The 19,382-nt window shown below is 39.0% G+C and overlaps 1 protein-coding gene across 4 annotated transcripts in view; it reads right to left on the bottom strand.

Annotated features, from left to right (window-relative positions):
• Positions 1–9,485, bottom strand: part of LOC104602014 (uncharacterized) — a 59,368-nt gene extending 49,883 nt beyond the window's left edge. For 2 of the 4 annotated variants that reach the window (XM_088890248.1, XM_019198570.2), the window contains exons 1-3: positions 9,273–9,481; positions 9,029–9,117; positions 7,721–7,826 (exon numbers count right to left, since the gene is read on the bottom strand). In XM_088890248.1, coding sequence (XP_088746374.1) covers positions 7,721–7,826; positions 9,029–9,117; positions 9,273–9,341 — 264 coding nt within the window. In that variant the 5' untranslated portion in view covers positions 9,342–9,481. Of the gene's footprint in view, positions 1–7,720; positions 7,827–9,028; positions 9,118–9,272 lie in introns of all 4 variants that reach the window. The other 2 variants (XM_088890249.1, XM_010265551.3) reach the window with 2 other exon arrangements.
• Positions 9,486–19,382: the final 9,897 nt, after the last annotated feature.

The following is a 19,382-nucleotide window of genomic DNA, read 5'->3' as shown; positions in this document are numbered from 1 at the left end:
CACCCCATTTATTTCAATCAGTTTTTTGTCATGAAAACAGGGGCTCCGCCCCATGTCTTTCATTCATTTTTTCATGAAAACTATGGATACTTAGTTTCGTCCTTTCTTTTTGAACAAAAACAAGGGATCCGCCCTATTACATTTCCCCCTTGTGTCATAATGTTTTGTCTTGATATTTTTGCATAAAAACAAGGGCTCTGCCCTTTTACTTTTCACCCTTTTTCCATTTACAAACAGGGGCTTTTTCCCAATATTTTTACTTGTTTTCTTACATGAAAATAGGGCTTTAGCCCTGATATATTCCCCTCACCCTTTTTCTAATCACAAAACAGGGGTTCATCCCCATTTTTCATTCTTTTTTACACAAAATACAACTGTATTATGCAAAAATAGATATGTATTTGTTCTTTGTAGGTTAAAACAGATATGTATTCCTTTTTTTTTCTTTTTGTTAATGTTAAAACAGATATGTATTCATTCATTTCACATGAGAAATTAATTTTTTTAGTTGTATAACTTTCATTGTAGTGTCTTACTATTGTATAAATTGTATGGATATTATTAATCGATGACTTGATGTGTGTGGTTTGTTACATTGTTGAACACTTGAAAGTTGAAAGTTAAAATTTAAAACAATAGAGACAAGACTCTATGCTTCTAGACTCTAGAGAACATTATGGTTCCTTTTAAAAAAATTGTAGGTAAGGATAAGTAAATACTCATTTCATTAGTCATTATTCAAAACTCGAAAGATATTAAAACAGCCTTGTAGAAAACTTGAAATGTAGACTTGTAGTGATTAGCGACAAATCGACAAAGTTCTCAACTTATTCTATTTTTTTAGTAGGAAATATGGTGAAGGCTCAAGATGTTACATGGGAGCATTGTGTCAAAGTTGATGAAAACAACAATTTGCATGTGAGATGCAATTATTGTGGCGGGGAATTTTGGGGAGGTGTCTTTAGGACGAAACACCACCTTGCACACACAAACAAGAATATTCAAGCATGCAAAAAAAAACCCAGAGAAAGTATATGAAAAGTTCAAGGCATTATTGGAAAATAAAGAAGGGACAAAGAAACAAAAGGAGATGGAAATGTATGAATCCAATGTTGGGGCCAATTTGAGGGACTTCTATTTTGATGATCACCCGGAAGTAGATCCCAAAGGAAAGAGAAAGGCATCATGCACACTTGATACTTATGTACAAAAAGGAGGAAAAAGTCATCAAAAAGCAACTTTGAATCAAGTGTCTAAGAAAGGTGATAGAGATAAAGTTTGTCAATCCATTACTCGATTTTTTTATACAAATGCTTTGTCTTTTAATCTTGTGAAATGTCCCTTTTTTGCTAAAATGGTCAATGATATAAGTACATTTGGACCGGGACTTAAGCTACCAAGTTATCATGAAATAAGAAATACTTTTTTGAAAAAAAGAGGAGGTAGGAATCGTTGAATAAATGATGGGTGTAGTAGGGGAAATCCGGGACAATCGGGGATTGGGGGTGTTTTTAGGGATGAAAATGGGGTCATTTCTGCCATGTTCTCAGGCCCAATTGGAGTGGGTGACTCCCTTAGAGCTGAGAACTTTGCAGTTATGGAAGGAGTCCAGAAAGCTAAGGAGTTGAACATCACGAAACTCATAATTGAAGGGGATTCAGAGGTGGTAATAGGGTGGCTGATTAAAGATCACAATGGCTTATGGAAGTACAACAATGAGAGAAGGAAATTCAAGTGGCTGGTGCGGGAGATGGAAGTTAAGACATGTTGGGTTAAAAGATTGGCTAATTCCCTAGCTTATGGTTTAGCTAAACAACGGGCAGAAAGGGATTCACTGTTTTGGGCTAAGCTGTAGCTTTAGTGTTTTTTTTTTCTTTTTTTCCTTTTCTTGAGGTTCTTTGTTGCTCTTGGAAGATAAGTGTGTTTGTCTTCCTCTTGTAAATCTTCTATTGATGATTTAATGAAAGTGTTATTGATCAAAAAAATAAATAAATAATCGTTAAACAAATGATTGAAGAGTAATAAGGACTGGAGGAAGACTAGCTGCACACTCATGCCAGATGGATGGACTGATGGTTGTAGAAGGTCCATTATAAATTTTCTAGTGAACAGCCCAAGTGAAACAGTATTTTTGAAATCTGTGGACACTTCAGAAATCATAAAAAGTGGAGAAAACTTGTTCAAGTTGTTTGATTCAGTGATTGAAGAAATTGGAGAGGAAAGTATTGTTCAAGTGGTGACAGATGGCACATCAAACTATGTAACGGCTACAGAGTTGTTGATTCAGAAACAACCAAAACTATTTTGGGCACCATGTGCAGCCCATAGAATAAACAGTTAAGAAAGCAAGATTCTTAACTAGATTCATATACAAGCATTGTTGGGTTCTCAATTTGATGCGCCATTATACTGGAAACAAAGAATTGACAAGACCAGCTGCAACCCGATTTGCAACTTGTTTTCTTACATTAAAAAGTGCTCATCAATAGAAGGATGCATTAAGGAAGATGTTTAAATCAAAAGAATGGGAAAGAAGTCCATTTGCAAGGAAAGAAGAAGGAATTAAAGCACATGACATTGTGTTGATTAATGTTAACTTTTGGGCATTAGTTAAATATTGTGGTGAAAATGTCGGACATCCAAATCATGGTTTAAAATGTCCCTAATTTCCCTAATATTTCCATTTCCATGGGTAGTGACACGAAATTTTACTGGAACCAACATTTCCCCAATGAACATTACCAACACTATGTGGAGTGCAAGAGATAGTTTCCACAACATACTTCCATTTCCACTTCCATGGGTAACAACATGAAATTTCACTAGAATTGACATATTCTCCATTGAACACTACCAATACTATGTGGAGTACAAGAGATAGTATCATAACATAATTTGGTAACAATATTGTAGGTAGGTGAGTAGCAAGTTATTGTCCATCTAATTTATATGATTACCACTTTGAGCTAACTCAATATTCATTTCAAATATAAAGTTAAACATTAGTTTTTGTTTGTGTAATAGATTATTTGGTTAATCTATTACAACCATTTACATTTTCTTGCTTTAACTCATTCTATCACGAAAATCCGAATCTTAAGGTTTATAGGGAAACTTTAGAATATATTCTTTTATCTATAACTTTAGTTTCTTAGCTTTGTTTAATGATTTGGAATAAGGTAACAATTTGAAAAGGTGTTCCTATGCTTCTTTTATCATTTCATTAAATAACATTCTATATTTTGCACATTTAACAATGTTTCCACCATGTCTATAATTTTTACAATATTTCTGTACGATATTTCCAACATTTCTGACATGTTTCTTATATTTGGATGACCGACATTTCCACGGACATCGACATTTCAAACCTTGATATTGCCTAAAAAGTACTCTTCCCTTGGTGAAAGTTCTTCGACTTGTTGATTCAGATGAAAGGCCTGCCATGGGATATATTTATGAAGCAATGGATTGAGCAAAACAAAAGGATTGCCAGGAACTTGGGAAATGTGAAGAAAAGATACAAGCCACTATGGGACATTATTGATAGACGTTGGGATTTACAACTCCATGGGCCATTACATGCAGCAACTTATTTTCTAAATCCAACTTTTCAATATGATGAAAATTTTAATGCGGATTTAGAAATTAAGCAAAGAATTTATGATTGCTTGGAGAAAATGATTCCCAATACACAAGAGTGAATTATAATTGAGGATCAAATTGACAAGTTCAAGGCAGTTGAAGCTTTATTTGGTAGAGAAACAGCAAAGCTTACTCGAAAGACAAAGGAACCAGGTTTGTTATTAGACAACTAAGTCTATTATTTTTTCTTTTGATTGTGTTATGCTTAGTCACTTATATATTAATGCTTGGCAAAGCAGCCATATGGTGAATAACTATGGAGATGGCACACCAGAATTGAAGAAATTTTCAATCCATATTTTGAGCTTAACATGCAGTTCTACAGGTTGTGAAAGGAATTGGAGCACATTTGAGTAAGTAAACCTTCTATTCCTTTAATTATTTAGTTTAGGAGATTAAAATTTATGATAAGGGTATATTATATATGAATATATATAATTCTTGAATCTTGATTTTTAATATTTCTAGATAAATTCAAAAAGAATGAATCTGTTATGGGCCTGGGCGTAGGATCTCGTCACGGGTCGGTCCACGGGGAAAAGCTCCTGTTTTCCCTTGTTCCTCCCCTTCCTAGCTGAACCTATCTTGGCGTCCTAGAGGGTGATTTGTCCAAGAGATCACCGAACTCTCCTTTTACTCTCTTTCTTGACTGGAAATTTGATATCTTTATTCAATAATTTCAGCTCCTTAAATAGGAGATTACAAGAGGTAAGAGTCCTCCTTGTAGGAAGACTCCTTGATAACTAAACTGCTTACAGATAAGATAGATAAGACTCCTAGATAAGACTAACTAAACTGCTTACAGATAAGATAGATAAGACTCCCTACTCAAGAAGGATAAAAACTCCCTAAGATAAATCAGACTCTATACTAATCCTTATTGGAACAGATAAGATAAGAGTAAGAAAGCAGATAAGATAAGGATAAGGTAAGATGAACTGTGGCTAGCTAGATAATCTGATGAGGGTCCCACGTTACTGCTGCTGCCGGCGGCGGTACTTCTTCCCCACGAATGCGTCCATAACAGAATCATTTAGAACAAAAGAGATTGAATGCTTTGGTGTTTGTTAAATACAATCGCCAACTTGGGATCTGCCATGAGAAGAAAAAAGCTGAGCAAGGGCTTGGTCCAATTTGTCTATTAGACATGGAGTCAGATGATGAATGGATAACTGAGAAGGAAGATCCTGCCCTTTCTGATGATACAACATGGATGGATATGGGAGAGTGTTTTACTAAAGTTGAAGGAGTTGTAGATAAGTGAAGGAAACATGGTAGGTTTTAATTTTCTATTATTATAATTTATAATTTATAACTTTATTATTTTATTCAAATAATCATAATTTGCTCTACGCCTCTACCTTAGGTCCTAGGGATTTACACAAGGGGAGAAGAAAAGGGACAGTCCAGCTTCAAGATGAAGACAAATTTGTTTCTTCACCAGATAAAGAAGAAGATGAAGACATTCAACTTGTTGATGATAATAGTGATGATGATGATGATGATGATGATGATGATGAGGATAATGATAGAGAGGATGATGATTGATATATTTTGACGGATAAGGATTCTTAGTTCTTAGTTTTTTAGTTGGCATATGAACTTATACAGAACATTTATAGGGCTATACTGTTATATATATTTGTGCATAGTGGGGCACTTTTTTGTATATTTTGTGTAGGTAACCTAAATAGTATATTGGGTTGCCTCATCTTTTTTGTTGACTAAACTAAAGTCTTGGATATATTGTCATTGTCATGTAAACCTCATATTCATTCATATTCCAAGATATTGCTTTTTATTGACACTAGTCACTAGTGTAACTATAAGCGTGACATTACTATATAGTTATAAGATGTTTATGGGTTAAAAAGCTTGTGCAAAGTCATTTTTTCTATTTTTTGAGAGATTTAGGTATATTTTAGAGTTTTTAACAGTTTTTAAAAAATAAGAAGAAGTCTTACGATTTACAATGTGATTCAATTCAAACCCCTTTACGATTTATGATACGATTGCGATTTTCAGAACATTGTTCCTAAGGGAAAAGAACTAGTGGGATGTAAGTGGGTGTTCACAGTAAATCATCAGGCTAATGGTATAGTGTAAACATACAAAGCCAATTTGGTGACAAAGGAATTTATACATGTGTATAGAGTGGACTACGTGGAGACTTTTGTCCTTGTAGCTAAGATGAATTCTATTAGATTACTTCTTTCATTGGCAGTTATTTTTTACTAGGATCTTCACCAGTTGGATAACAAGAATGCTTTCTCAAATGGTGATTTGGAAGAGGAGGTGTACATAGTTCAGCCTCCTAGTTTTTGTGCCAAAGGTAATGAGCAAAAGGTATGCAGGTTAAAGAAATCCTTAAATAATGGGTTGAAGCAATTACCGTAGGCATGGTTTAGTAAGTTCCGTTCGGTCATGCAGCAGGTGGGGTTTAAACAATGTTAGTCATAACACACATCATTTGTAAAGAGGGGTGAAAAAAAAAATGTAGCCCTGATTGTGTATGTTGATAACATAGTGATACCTAGTGATTGGATAATTGAAATTCAGAAACTGAAGGAATTCTTGGCTACTCAGTTTAAGGTGAAAGATTTGGGTCCCTTATGCTATTTCCTTGGAATTGGAGTCGCCCGCTCACAAAAGAGGATCTTCATTTCAAAGAGGAAATATGTCCTAGATCTCTTGGAGGACAAGAGAAGGTTAGGAGTGAAGCCAATTGATCCAAATCACAAGTTGTGTGGCAGTCAGGGAGAACCTATAAAAGATGTGAAGCAATTCTAGAGGCTCGTAAGGAGACTTCTATATCTATCTATGACCACCCACGACATTGCTTATGTCGTGGGTGTCCTCAGTTAGTTTATACATAATCCCAAGACCATGCATTTTGAAGCTTTCTAGAGGATTCTTGGGTACCTTAAGAAATTTCCAAGAGTTGGTTTGTTGTTCCAAAAGCATGGGCATTTGAAATTTGAAGTGTATGCATATGTTGACTAGGCAAGGACAGTAGATGACAGAAAATCTACCAATGGATATTGTACTTTTGTGGGAGGCAACTTAGTCACATGGAGAAGTAAAAAAATAGAGTGTGGTGGCTAGGTCTAATGCAAAAGCAAAGTACAGAGCTATGTCCCATAGAGTTGCTAAGATTATGTGGATAAAGAACTTGTTAGGTGAACTGGCAATTACAGTCGATAGTCCTATGTCACTCTATTTTGACAACAAGGCTGCCATCAATATCACAGCCAACTCAGTCCTCCATGGCAGAACAAAACACATTGAAGTGGACAAACATTTTATTAGGGAGAAACATGTAAGTGGAGAAGTGTGCACTCCATATGTGAGCTCTAAAGAGCAACTTCCAGACACCTTCACAATGACCTATGTGACAAGTTGGCATGATTGACATCTAAAGTCCCAATTTAAGGGGGAGTGTTAAATCTGTTAATAGATATGTAATATGTGCCATAGGGGTACTATGGTCTTTTTATATTCTTTTATGTTATATTGTGTCATCCTAATATATAAATAGAAAAGTTGGCACCGCTAGCATGTTTTTTGGCTCTCTAATCATTATTTCTCTCTTCCTCTCTTCTCCTCTCCCTTCTCTTCTCTCTTCTCCCTCATTCCTTCTTTTCTTATTGTTTTCTCCTAGTTTTATCAAGAGAACACTATTCACTAATATTATACTCCAAAAAACTGAGATAGATTGTATTGTTTCAATGCCCTGAATCTTGATATGGTCACTTCTAGTAGAGTTCCTTGGCAAACATAACTAGCCGTACATCTTGTTCCTCCTAGTTCTCAAATGTAAGATTACTTTGCCCTTGATAATATAGTCCTTTGATTTATCAAAAAAAAAAAACATCTTTCATTTCCTTCTAGTTTAAAAGTTTAAACACCGACCCAGCAATATTAATACAAAATATAGGAGATAAGTTTGAACCTTCAACTAGCAATGGCAACAAGAGAATAGAAAAGAATCAAATAAAATATCCCAATATCATAATTAATTCTAAAGCTTTTCAGTTGAGAATGGAAAATAAAGTGCATGGAGCTATCAACTTACTTCATTTGCATGTGCATCCCTCAGCATATCAATCAGCTTATCGACTTCCACAGTCCTTTTAAATAATTTTTCAGCATCTTGATTGGCTGCACATATCAAAGTTCTCCTGTTTATTAAACCCAAACATATCATTTACCATCAATAGTTCCGTCCATTAGATATTGGATGAGGAATTATTATAAATGGAATATCAAGCACAACCAAAATATGCAGCTGGTCATAATCCTCTAAACAAAATGAAACTCACATGACCATCCAGCTTCAAATCTAAAATACGAGGATAAAAACACAGAAAGATAAAGAAAGATACTTGAAAGCATTCAATTAGAAAGCATAAGCAAAAAGTATAAGACAACTAAAACCCCCAAACGGAACAAAAAGTGTAAATAACAACTTTCCTTCTTCTGTAACTCTTTTAGGGTGCCCTGAGATTAGTCATAAGGGGAAAAAATTCTATCATGCCAGTCAGTCCACAACTAATCAACCATAACCGACCATAATTCATTTGAAAATGCAAAAGTGAAATTCACGAAGAACCAGACAGGTTGGCCAGGTCGCCCAAACCAAATGGGCAGAGTAATGTCAAAGTGTAGCGACTGAATAAGTTACAAGTATATAGCCAAAAATTTAGCAAAAGTTGATATCTGCAATTTTCTATATAGGTTTTTGTAAATCAACATGCTCTGATTTACATTTAAGACTTTTTTACTGTGTTTGGTATCTCTCTAATTGATGCACTTATATCTGAAAAGTTTCTCTAATTAGTTAAATGATTGAATCACCACTTGTCACTTCGTAGAAGTGTTTTCTGTACTCCTTATATCCTTTTAAAAGTTTTAAACGACAAGGATGCTCCTCATACTCATGTTCATAAAGAATAAACTATAATGGATACTCTGATCAAGAACTCCAACATGATCGTCTAGAGATGTCAGAAACAAATTATTTAGACATAAAAATAAATTATTATCCCAATAAGATCTAATCAAACTTCAGACTTTCATACGGCACCCGAGTCTGAGACTGGAAAGTTCTAAGGCCAAATCGGTATCACCAAGCAAAATAAAAGTAAAAATAATAAATAACCAATCCCTCTACTAAACCAAGCAAGCAAATAATTCTATCCGCTTTCATATGAAATCACTCGTACAGACCAAAAGTATGGCAAGAAACAAACTCCAAAATACCAATTGTAGCACTTCGAGAGCATGCAAAAGATCGTGATTGTCGGGACAAAAAAACCAAGCACAATTAGAGGTAATAGGTAATTCAACATAAATTAACTAAATAAGCAGAAGCATCAATTACCTCCTCCACTTTGTTGAAGTCGTAGCAAAAAATGCTTTTCCTTTCACCGGTCCCCCAGTCCCAATTTTCCATCTTTGAAGCCATGATCTCTGGGTTTTAATGCATAGAAAAGAAGAATAAGAAGAACAAAAAACGTACAACAGAACGGGAAAATTAGAAAACCCAGAAAGCGTACGTATTAACTCAAGTCTTAAGAGGGAGCATAGGAACTGTTAGTAAATCAAAAGGAAAGAGAAGAAAATACCAGCTGATGGTAAGGAGGAGAAAATCCACATCTCAGACCGGTGGGCGCTGTAGCGAATAAAGTTTCCATTTGCGAGAGGCCGAGAGTGCAGGTTGTGTCTCTTTTTCTACTATCTACACGTTTGTGGTATGATACAGAGAGTTCAAGGCGTCAAGGCGGGAGAGGCCACACAAGGCCGTTCAACCGAAATGCCGATATAGATAACCCACGAATGAATGAGAGCGAGAGAGAGAACTAAAGCATATGGGGCTCACGTGGTGGTTGGTAGATCGTGATTGATCAGTATTCCGAGTAGAAGTAGAACCGTTAGTGCCAATGTTTTAAAAACCGACCCGGAGGCCGAACCGTTTTCCTCCGGGTCGCGGGTCACCGGTTCGACCGTTCGGGTTGAACGGGTCAGGGGTCCAATTCCCAGGTCGGACGGCCCGATCATTCGAGTCAAATAGACATTCTGACAAAAAAATAAAAAACGGACAGAACCGCTAAACGGTTTGAACGCTCGGGTCAACGATTTGTTGACCAAATCAATGTTTTTGGGGCAAAATGGAACTAGTCACCTGACCGTTTCCCGATTTTTCCGGTCCGACTGTCAGGTTTGGTCTGGTTTTGAAAACCATGTGTTATATATATTTTTATATTTAATTTATGTTTTTTAATTCAGTTTTAATTTTTTTATTTATAAAAAATATTAAAAATTACAATTTGAGGCTAAAAAGGCTACGATGCGCATAGATCTCAAAAAGTTACCCAAAATAAAAAATAAAAAAAAAATCACCTCAATCAGACATCGGAGTACAAAGTTTGCATGTATTGAGTGTGCAACCCATGACCCAGTCATTAGGTCGAATGGTTCTTGACTAAATCAACGGTTTTTAACCGTTTGGTGGGTCTTGACTGAATCGGACCCAAAATCTTGGCCGGGTGACAATTTGAATGGTTCAACTAGCCAGGACACCAATGGATTGAAAACACTAGTTAGGGCTCTAATTTTTTTTTTTTTTGGTAAAATTAGAAATTGTGCTACACGAGGCAAGGGATAGCACTACCCCAAACATTACAAAAACAAATAAAAGCAAGAGACCAACAAAGACTCATTGAAGGTGACATGTGTCAACCAGTTAGCTGCTTGATTGCTTCAGAAAAAGCATGACGATATCTGACTCCAAGATCCATGAAGCTGCATAAATGACGACACTAATTAATCACAATCTTCAGTCTCTATGGAGATTCACCACTTTTCTTAAGCAGATAATAAGCTTGGAATCTCCTTCAATGACAATTGACTAGTTTCTAAAGTTAAGGGTGATATTGTGAGCTTCCCAAACAGCCCATGCCTCCCCAAGATTAATAGTGGTAACACCTAAATAATAAGATCTAGAACTTCACCATGATGATTTCTAGCGATGCAAGCAATAGAGCATAAACCATTGGGGTCATGAGAGGCATCAAAGTTAATTTTAATGCTTCCCCACTTTAGACTCTTCCACTTAATGAATTTTCAAGATCGGTTCATTGATTGTCCATCAATATTACTAAAGTTGTCTTTAAGATCAAGAAAAATATTAAAGCTTTCTCAAGCAATGTAGGTGGGGGTATTACATTATTATTGAACAATTTTTCGTTTTGATTTTGACAGAAAAAACCATAAAATAGTTACACTCTCTCGATGGCAAATTGGTATTCACATCCACCTCTAATTTCCCAAATTCTACACCACCAACTCCAAATCAAGATATCCTCCTCCCTAGGACTAATAAGTCAAGGACCAATAGCATACCATACTAGTTTTGCATAAATACAGTCCTTAAAAATATGGTCCACATCCTCCTCTTCACCACAATTAGCACAAGTTTCATTCTTCTTAAAGGAGAGTTTATTACTAAGAAACAAGAAAAGAAACATTTTGAGTTTATTACATATTGCAATGGTAATATGTAGATGGGTAAGACCTTTTGATCTTTATATCACTTTCATCTATAACCCAAAATTGCTAGAGCTAATAGAAGAACTTCAATGAATACCATGGCAATAAGTAGAAGATCGACATGATTTAACTGGTAGGGTATTTTAACTTAAATTTAAATAGTTGATTTATGATTTGAAAAAAAAAAAACTAATTGTGGATGTTATTGCAAGTGTTTACATAATAAAATTTAAAAAAAAGGCTTTCCACATGCCTACATACTTATAAATTTGGTAAATCAATGTAAACCTATTTTAATTAATGACATCAATGTTATTGTATATGCAAAATTTATTTTACAAAGAAAAGTGATTCACTCTTATATAAAACAGTTATTCGGTACATGATGCATAACCCCCTATGGTGAAAACAATTTAAGTAGTCTATATATAGTTGATGGTAAATGTTTTAAAGGATACTTAAAATCATTTTGTAAATAGACTGTAAATAACAATGGATTCATCTTTTATTGATGATGGAATGATGAAAAAAAGTTAATAAAAAATCTTGTTGAAGTTAATAACAAATGGATAATCCCATATAATCCAAATATGGATTGTAGTTCTTAATCAGGAGGGGGTGAAAGATAGTATGTTAACAAAATGGTTTGAGACAAATAAAAAATGTAAAGGCGTAAAAAAAATAACATATGTAGAATTAATTCCCTTCTAAGTAGATTTGGAACAAATAAATAAAACAATGAATTAGAAGAAAATAGGGATGATGAAGGGTAATTTGGTCCTCCAAATAACATCACAACACATGGCATCTAAGTGATACCTCAGCACTGAGTAAGCAAATCACCCTGGCAGGTCGGCTAATAGCGCCTCGCCTAAGGCCGATCTAAAGTACCCCGACCTGGCCGACCTAAAGGTCCTTCGTATAAGGAATGACCTCCTTCGGGACCGGCCGAGCTAAGTAGGGTATAAGTGGCAACTTGCAAGGTGTGCTCGCCAACTTATTACATAGACCCGTTACTAAGACCGAGTTCTTCGGAATGATAATGCTTAACCGTTAAGTTGGCTTGCCCGCATCAGCGTCAATCGGATGGAGCTTAGCTCTCTGTGCAGATTACGTAACCGGTGGAGATATTCTCTCCCAACTTAGCAGAAATGGCCCTCCTAGAATCTTGGACCCATTACAGAGGGTCTCTAATCCCTCACACCTATATAAAGGTCTCATTTCCATTCTAAGAGGTACCCGCGATTCAGCTCTTGTACTCTCTAAACTTCCAAGCATTCCAATACTCTCTAATTCTCCAAAAAACTATTCGTTGACTTGAACATCGGAGTGCCCTCCTTGGGTAAAACAACCCAGGCACTCTAATATTGCTCTTTTGCAGAACTACTCAACTTGGGCTTCGACAAAGGAAACCTCCAACTTGGCGTTCAAGTCACCTGCCAAGTGAGAGTTGTCAGATTGCGCAACATCAATTGGCGTCATCTATGGGAAATGCTATAAAAAGCTAAGTTCTCACCTCTCCAATACTTTTATAATAACATCAATGGCTTCTTCAAGTAACCAACCAACCAACAACAATAACAACAGCCAAGTCACTGGGGGGCAAGACCAACCCGCACTAATCCCAGAGGTCCCTCTATGACAATCAAGCAAATCAATGTGCCTTTGACTCCTCCAAGCGTCCCGCCTATGCTGAACTTAGCTTTTCCACCACCTCGGGTGAACGCGCCTCTTCCTATAGTTGAGCCCTCCACAGATCCTACTGGAAATGATGTGCGTCAGTTCCATGAGTTGGTGCAATGTGTCTGGGGGATGAACTCACAAATGAGGGCATGGAAAGAACGGTTCACTACCTTGCTAAGGGCACAACAACAACAACAACCACAACAGTAGAATGCCAAGCTGAACCCCAATCAGCTGCGGCAGCAACAACAACAATAGAACATCGGGCTAAACCCTAACTAGGCTACTGATCAAAACCTGAACCAGCCCCCAGTGGAAGACCAGAGCTGAGCTATGGCACCCATCGGAACAGAAGCCGCTAGCTCGATCGAAGTGTCCTGAAGGAGGCGTCATAGATGTATACACAACACCTCAAAAAAGAGTCAACTCGCCTTATCTATGAGTGAGGTGGACAAAAGAAATGAGAAAAAGGAGACCAATCAGATTAGCAACTTGCCAACATGATAGATATCCCGCACCTCGTCGTTGGCTGCCGAGATACTCGTGGCCCTACGACTTAAAGGCTTCAAGGCCCCTAGTCTCGAATCCTATGATGGAACAACAGGCCCCGTGGACCATATTGATAGTTTTCAAGCCCTAATGTAGTTACACGGGGCTAATGATGTGAGCCTATTCATGGCCTTCCTGATGACATTTCGAGGCATGCTCGGATGTGGTACTCGGGACTGGCCGCCAGCTCTATAAAAGGCTGAAACCAATTCGCCGACCTGCTCACCATGTACTTCGCCACGAGTAAGAGGTGCCCAAAGTCCTCGAACTGCCTACTGAATGTCGTCCAGCAACTAAATGACACTCCGTGAGTACGTTAAATGATTCAACCTGGAGCGTCACCAAATTTCCAACCTCAACCCGACAGTACAACTCACCGTGGCAATAAACGACGTCTGCCACTCCGATTTATGTTGGGAAATCAAGCTAGACCCCCAACCTCCATGGAGGAGTTCCTCACCGAAGCTGATAAGTTCACAAAGGCAGAAGAGGTGTTGGGATCCCGGTTAAAGCTGTATGGAAAGAGAAAGTGAGCAGAAGAAGAAGCGGGGAGCAGTAAGCAGTAGTGAAAGAGTAAGTCACCGAAGAGAAGTTGGTCAACTCGCAGCAAGCGAAGCAAGCCACCAAGAAGAAAAAACAAGTCTCCCCACTAGAGTTCAGGATTGGGTCGGCAATCCAGAACCCCACCAGTCTAGAATAGGAACTATACCGCCCTAAATGCCAAAAGGGGCAAAATTTTAATGCAAATAAAAATAACAGAATATATAAAAAGGTCACCTAGGATGAGGGGTGACCCTGCAAACAAAAAACCTAATAAGTATTGTCATTTCCATCAAGACATAGGTCACGATATTGAGAATTGCCAAAACTTAAAGGACGAGATTGAGGAGTTGATCCATCGTGGATACCTAAGGCAGAAGCTCAAATGAGCATAGAGAGACACCTCAGATGAGTAAGGAGCAAGATAGAGATTAGCCTCCTCGAGACCCACTGCAAGTAAAACAACCCCTTCATGGAATCATCAATATGATCACGGGAGGGTCAATAGTAGCAGGATGCACTACTTTGATAGGCATAAGCTCGGCCCGAGATCTTGAGCACAACAGTGACAATCTGCCAAAGCGACCCTATAGAGAAGAAGTAATTTACTTCATAGAGGACGATACTCGCGGAATCCAATATCTGCATGATGAAACCCTTGTAGTAAAGTTAACAATAAATGACTTTGAGGTAAAAAGAATTTTGGTCAACTTAGGAAGCTCGGCCTATATTATCTTATTGGAAGCATTCGAACGAATGGAGCTTAGCCGATGTACCCTTGCTTGGCTTCAGCGAGGAAGTAGTTTGGCCCCTAGGTCGGGTAAGGGCCCAGTTGTAGCAGGCTCGACACTCAACTCGGCCTGATTCGATCACAACATCTTAGTGGTCGCGACCCCCTCACCCTACAATGCCATTTTGGGCTGACCTATCATGCATGCCCTCTGAGCGGTAGTACCGACCTATCATCTGGCAGTGAATTCCAACATTTGGTGGCATCGTAGTTATGCAAGGCGATAAACTTGAGTCTCACAAATGTTGTGTAGCAATGCTAAAAGCTAAAGGAAAAATAGCCATCGACGTCAACTTGGAACCGCCCCCAGAAAAAATTGATGAGCGAGCTTGGCCCATAGAAATATTGTCCTAGTGCTGGTCTTAGAGGTTGAGCCAAAGAAGACAATACAAATCGGGGCTCGCCTTACCGAACCAGTGAGCTCTAATTTGATAAGTTTTTTACTTAAAAATTTAGATGTTTTCGCTTGATTGGCAACAGAAAGGCCTAACATAGACCCTTCCATTATAACTCTCAATTTAAATGTTGACCCCTCAGTCATATCAATTCGGTAGAGGAAAAGAAACCTCGCCCAAGAAAGATGGAAGATAATAGATGAGGAAGTGGGGAATCTCCTCGCAGTAGACTTTGTTAGAGAGGTCCAATATCCGAGCTGGATTGCAAATCTAGTACTCGTAAAGAAGGTCAATGGAAAGTGGTGCTTGTGCGTCGATTATACAGACCTTAATAGAGCCTGCCCAAAGGATAGCTTCTTACTTCCAATAATTGACCACCTAGTAGATGTGATCTCAGGGTTCGAGCTGTTGAGTTTCACGGATGCATACTCTGGCTACAACCAAATCTTAATGGACCCGACCAACGAAGAAAAACTGCTTTTGTAACTGAGATGGGCTTGTACTATTATAAAGTCATGATCTTTGGTCTAAAAAATGCTAGGATGACCTTCCAACATCTTGTAAACAATGTTTTTTTGACTTAATTGGAAACAATGTTAAATGTTATGTGGATGATATGGTTGTAAAAACTCGGTTTTCAAACTTTCTAATTGCTAACCTAAACTGCGTTTTTAATGTTTTAAGAGAATATAACATGAAACTCAACCCGAACAAATGCATCTTCAGAGTCACATCAAGAAAGTTCCTTGGGTACATAGTAATCCGACGTGGCATTAAGTTCAACCTGAAAAAAATCCAGGCCGTCCTAGATATGCGGCCTCTTAAAACGGTTAAAGAAGTGCAAAAATTAATTAGCCGAATAGCCGCCTTGACCAAGCCCAGGCCTGGGGACGAGCTTAAGCTCTATCTCTCTACGAGTGATGAGGTAGTTAGCTCGGTCCTCATTAGAGAAGTAGAAAATGTTCAACAACCTATTTATTATGTAAGTAAAGTCTTGCACGTTACCGAGGCTAAGTACCCAAACATTGAAAAGTTAGCCTTATCACTGGTGTTAACAGCCCGAAAACTGAGACCTTATTTTTAGGCTCACACTATTGTAGTCTTAATCGACCGACATCTAAGGCAGATTCTCCAAAAGCTCAAGGTCTTAGGGAGACTTACAAAATAGGTAATTGAACTCAACGAATATGATATCCGGTTTGAGCCGTGACCAGCAATCAAAGCATAGGTTCTGGTAGATTTTGTTGTCGAGTTTACATTCAGCACGCCGATCCTTGAAGTTGTCGAGCTACTAAACACCTCGGAGGCATCAACCAGTACAGCACCTGTCCCGGCCCGAGAAGTCTCGTTTTAGGGTAAGGAGCCCCTGATCCTCCATGTTGATGGCTCGTCCAACCAGTGTGGAAACGGGGCTGAACTTTTCCTTTACAGGACATTTAAGGTAAAGCTGGAATACACCCTCTAGTTCGCATTCCAAGCTTCAAACAATAAAGTTGAATACGAGGCACTAATAGCCGGGCTGTTGCTAGCAAAGGAGGTTGGTGCAAAGCATATCATAGTGCACACCAACTCACAACTAGTTGTCAATCAAGTGAATGGGCAGTATGAGGCCCGAGAGCCCACCATGTTGGCATACCTTGCCAATGTTAGGGAGCTCCTACCCAACTTCCACTCTTGGTACATCCAACAGATCCTAAGGTCACAGAACACTGAGGCTAATGTGCTCTCAAAGTTGGCCAGTGCAATAAACTCCATGAAAAGGACGGTCTACATAGAAGACCTACCATGCCCAAGCATAGAAAAGGTGGTAGAAGAGGTCACCCCTATTTTGGCGGTAGAGCCGAGCTGGATGGATCCAATCGTTAACTATCTATGCCATGGGGCCCTACCTAAGGAGCATAATGCAACCCGAATGGTAGAGCGGCAATCAGCTTGCTACATGATTATAGGCGAGCAGTTGTACTACAGGTCATTCACACTCCCCTACCTTCGCTGCTTGTGTCGAGCTAAAGCGAACCAAGTGCTACAGGAGATTCATGACGGCCTCTATGGAGGAAACTTGGTCTTGCCCAAAAAGCGCTACGACAAGGCTACTATTAGCCTAGATTAAAAGCGGATGCAATCGAATTGGTGCAGAAGTGTGATAAGTGTCAGCGACACTTCAACATTCTACACCAACTCGCAGCCGACCTAAGATACCTTACCATCCCATGGCCTTTCGCGCAATGAGGGATTGACATCCTCGATCCCATTCCACCCGCAACCGGGAAGAGGAGGTTCTTAGTCGTGGCGGTTGACTACTTTACAAAATGGGTAGAGGCCGATCCATTGGTATCTATCACAACTTGGAACGTGTAGAACTTCTTTTGGAGAAGCATCGTTTGCAGATTCAGACTACCTAAGGTGTTGATCTCAAACAACGACAAACAATTTGATGATATCAAGTTTCAAAATTGGTATGCCGAGATAGGCATAAAGTAGAATTTCAGCCCGGTTGCCCATCCTCAAGCAAACAGTCAGGCCGAAGTGACGAACAGGGCAATACTTTGCAACCTCAAAGCTCGACTCGCCCGAGCTAAAGGTTTGTGGGTGGACGAGCTGCCCAGAGTTCTATGGGCCTACCGAACCAGTGCAATAAACTCCATGAAAAGGACGGTCTACATAGAAGACCTACCATGCCCAAGCATAGAAAAAGGTGGTAGAAGAGGTCTCCCCTATTTTGGCGATAGAGCCGAGCTGGATGAATCCAATCGTTAACCATCTGTGCCATGGGGCCCTACCTAAGGAGCGTAATGTAACCCAAATGGTAGAGTGTCAGTCAACTCGCTACATGATTATAGGCAAGAAGTTGTACTATAGGTCGTTCACACTCCCCTACCTTCGCTGCTTGCATCGAGCTAAAGCGAACCAAGTGCTGTGGGAGATTCATGATGGTCTTTGTGGAGGACACTTGGGGGACAGGGTGCTTTCCCAAAAAACACTGCGACAAGGCTACTATTAGCCTATATTAAAAGCGGATCCAATCAAATTGGTTAAGAAGTGTGATAAGTGTCAGCGACACTTCAACATTCTACACCAACTCGCAGCCGACCTAAGATACCTTACCATTCCATGGCCTTTCGCGCAATGGGGGATTGACATCCTCGATCCCATTCCACCCACGATCGGGAAGAGGAGGTTCTTAGTCGTGACGGTTGACTACTTCACAAAATGGGTGGAGGTCGAACCGTTGGTACCAATCACAACTTGGAACATGTAGAACTTCTTTTGGAGAAGCATCGTTTGCATATTCAAACTACCTAAGGTGTTGATCTCAGACAACGACAAACCATTCGATGATATCAAGTTTCAAAATCGGTGTGCTAAGATAGGCATAAATTAGAATTTCACCCCGGTTGCCCATCTTCAAGGAAATAGTCAGGCCGAAGTGACGAACAAGGCAATACTCTGCAACCTCAAAGCTCGGCTCACCCGAGCTAAAGGTTTGTGGGTGGACGAGCTGCCAGAGTTCTATGGGCCTGCCTAACTACTATTAAGACGACAACCAGTGAAATGCCTTTCAACTTAACATATGGGGCCAAAGTTGTAATTCCAACTGAAATCAAAGTGTCGGCCTTACGCTCTGAGACATATGATGAGGAGACTAATGAGGATGACCTATGAATTAATCTCAATTTAGTGGAAGAGATTCATGATCTGACCTACATTCGGACCGTAACATACCAATAGCGAGTAGCTCGGTAATATAATGCCCAAGTTAGGAAATGCCAATTTAGAGTTGGCGACTTGGTACTCAGGAAGGTTATGGTACCTGAGCTTGGTTTAGGAAAGTTAGGCCCGAACTGGGAAGGTCCCTATAGAGTCTTTAAAGTAATCGGTGAGAACGTGTACAAGCTTGAAACATTGGATGGGAAGCAAGTACCCTGCTCTTGGAATGTAGACAATCTGACAAGAGACTACTTATGAAGAAGATCAAGAATTTTGAGCTGCATCCGCAAAACCACAAAATTCTACTAAGTAAAAAGATAAGACCACCCACTTTAGCGACTAGATCAAGCCGACCTTACAATAGCTCGGCCAAAAGGAATTCAAAGGGAAGCCATATCACTTTTTAGCACTAAGGCCCCTAGGTTGACCTCCTAGTAGCTCGGCCAAAAGGAACTTAAGGGGAAACAAAATCAATTTTTTACCTTTAATACCCCTAAGCCAAACCACATCCCCAAAGCCGA

The sequence above is a fragment of the Nelumbo nucifera genome, chromosome 6 (assembly GCF_055504915.1).
Source record: "Nelumbo nucifera cultivar China Antique chromosome 6, China Antique-T2T, whole genome shotgun sequence".
In the NCBI taxonomy this organism is placed as follows: domain Eukaryota; kingdom Viridiplantae; phylum Streptophyta; class Magnoliopsida; order Proteales; family Nelumbonaceae; genus Nelumbo; species Nelumbo nucifera.
The sequence above is the reverse complement of the archived record's forward strand: the minus strand, read 5'-3'. Positions and strand labels throughout refer to the sequence as shown.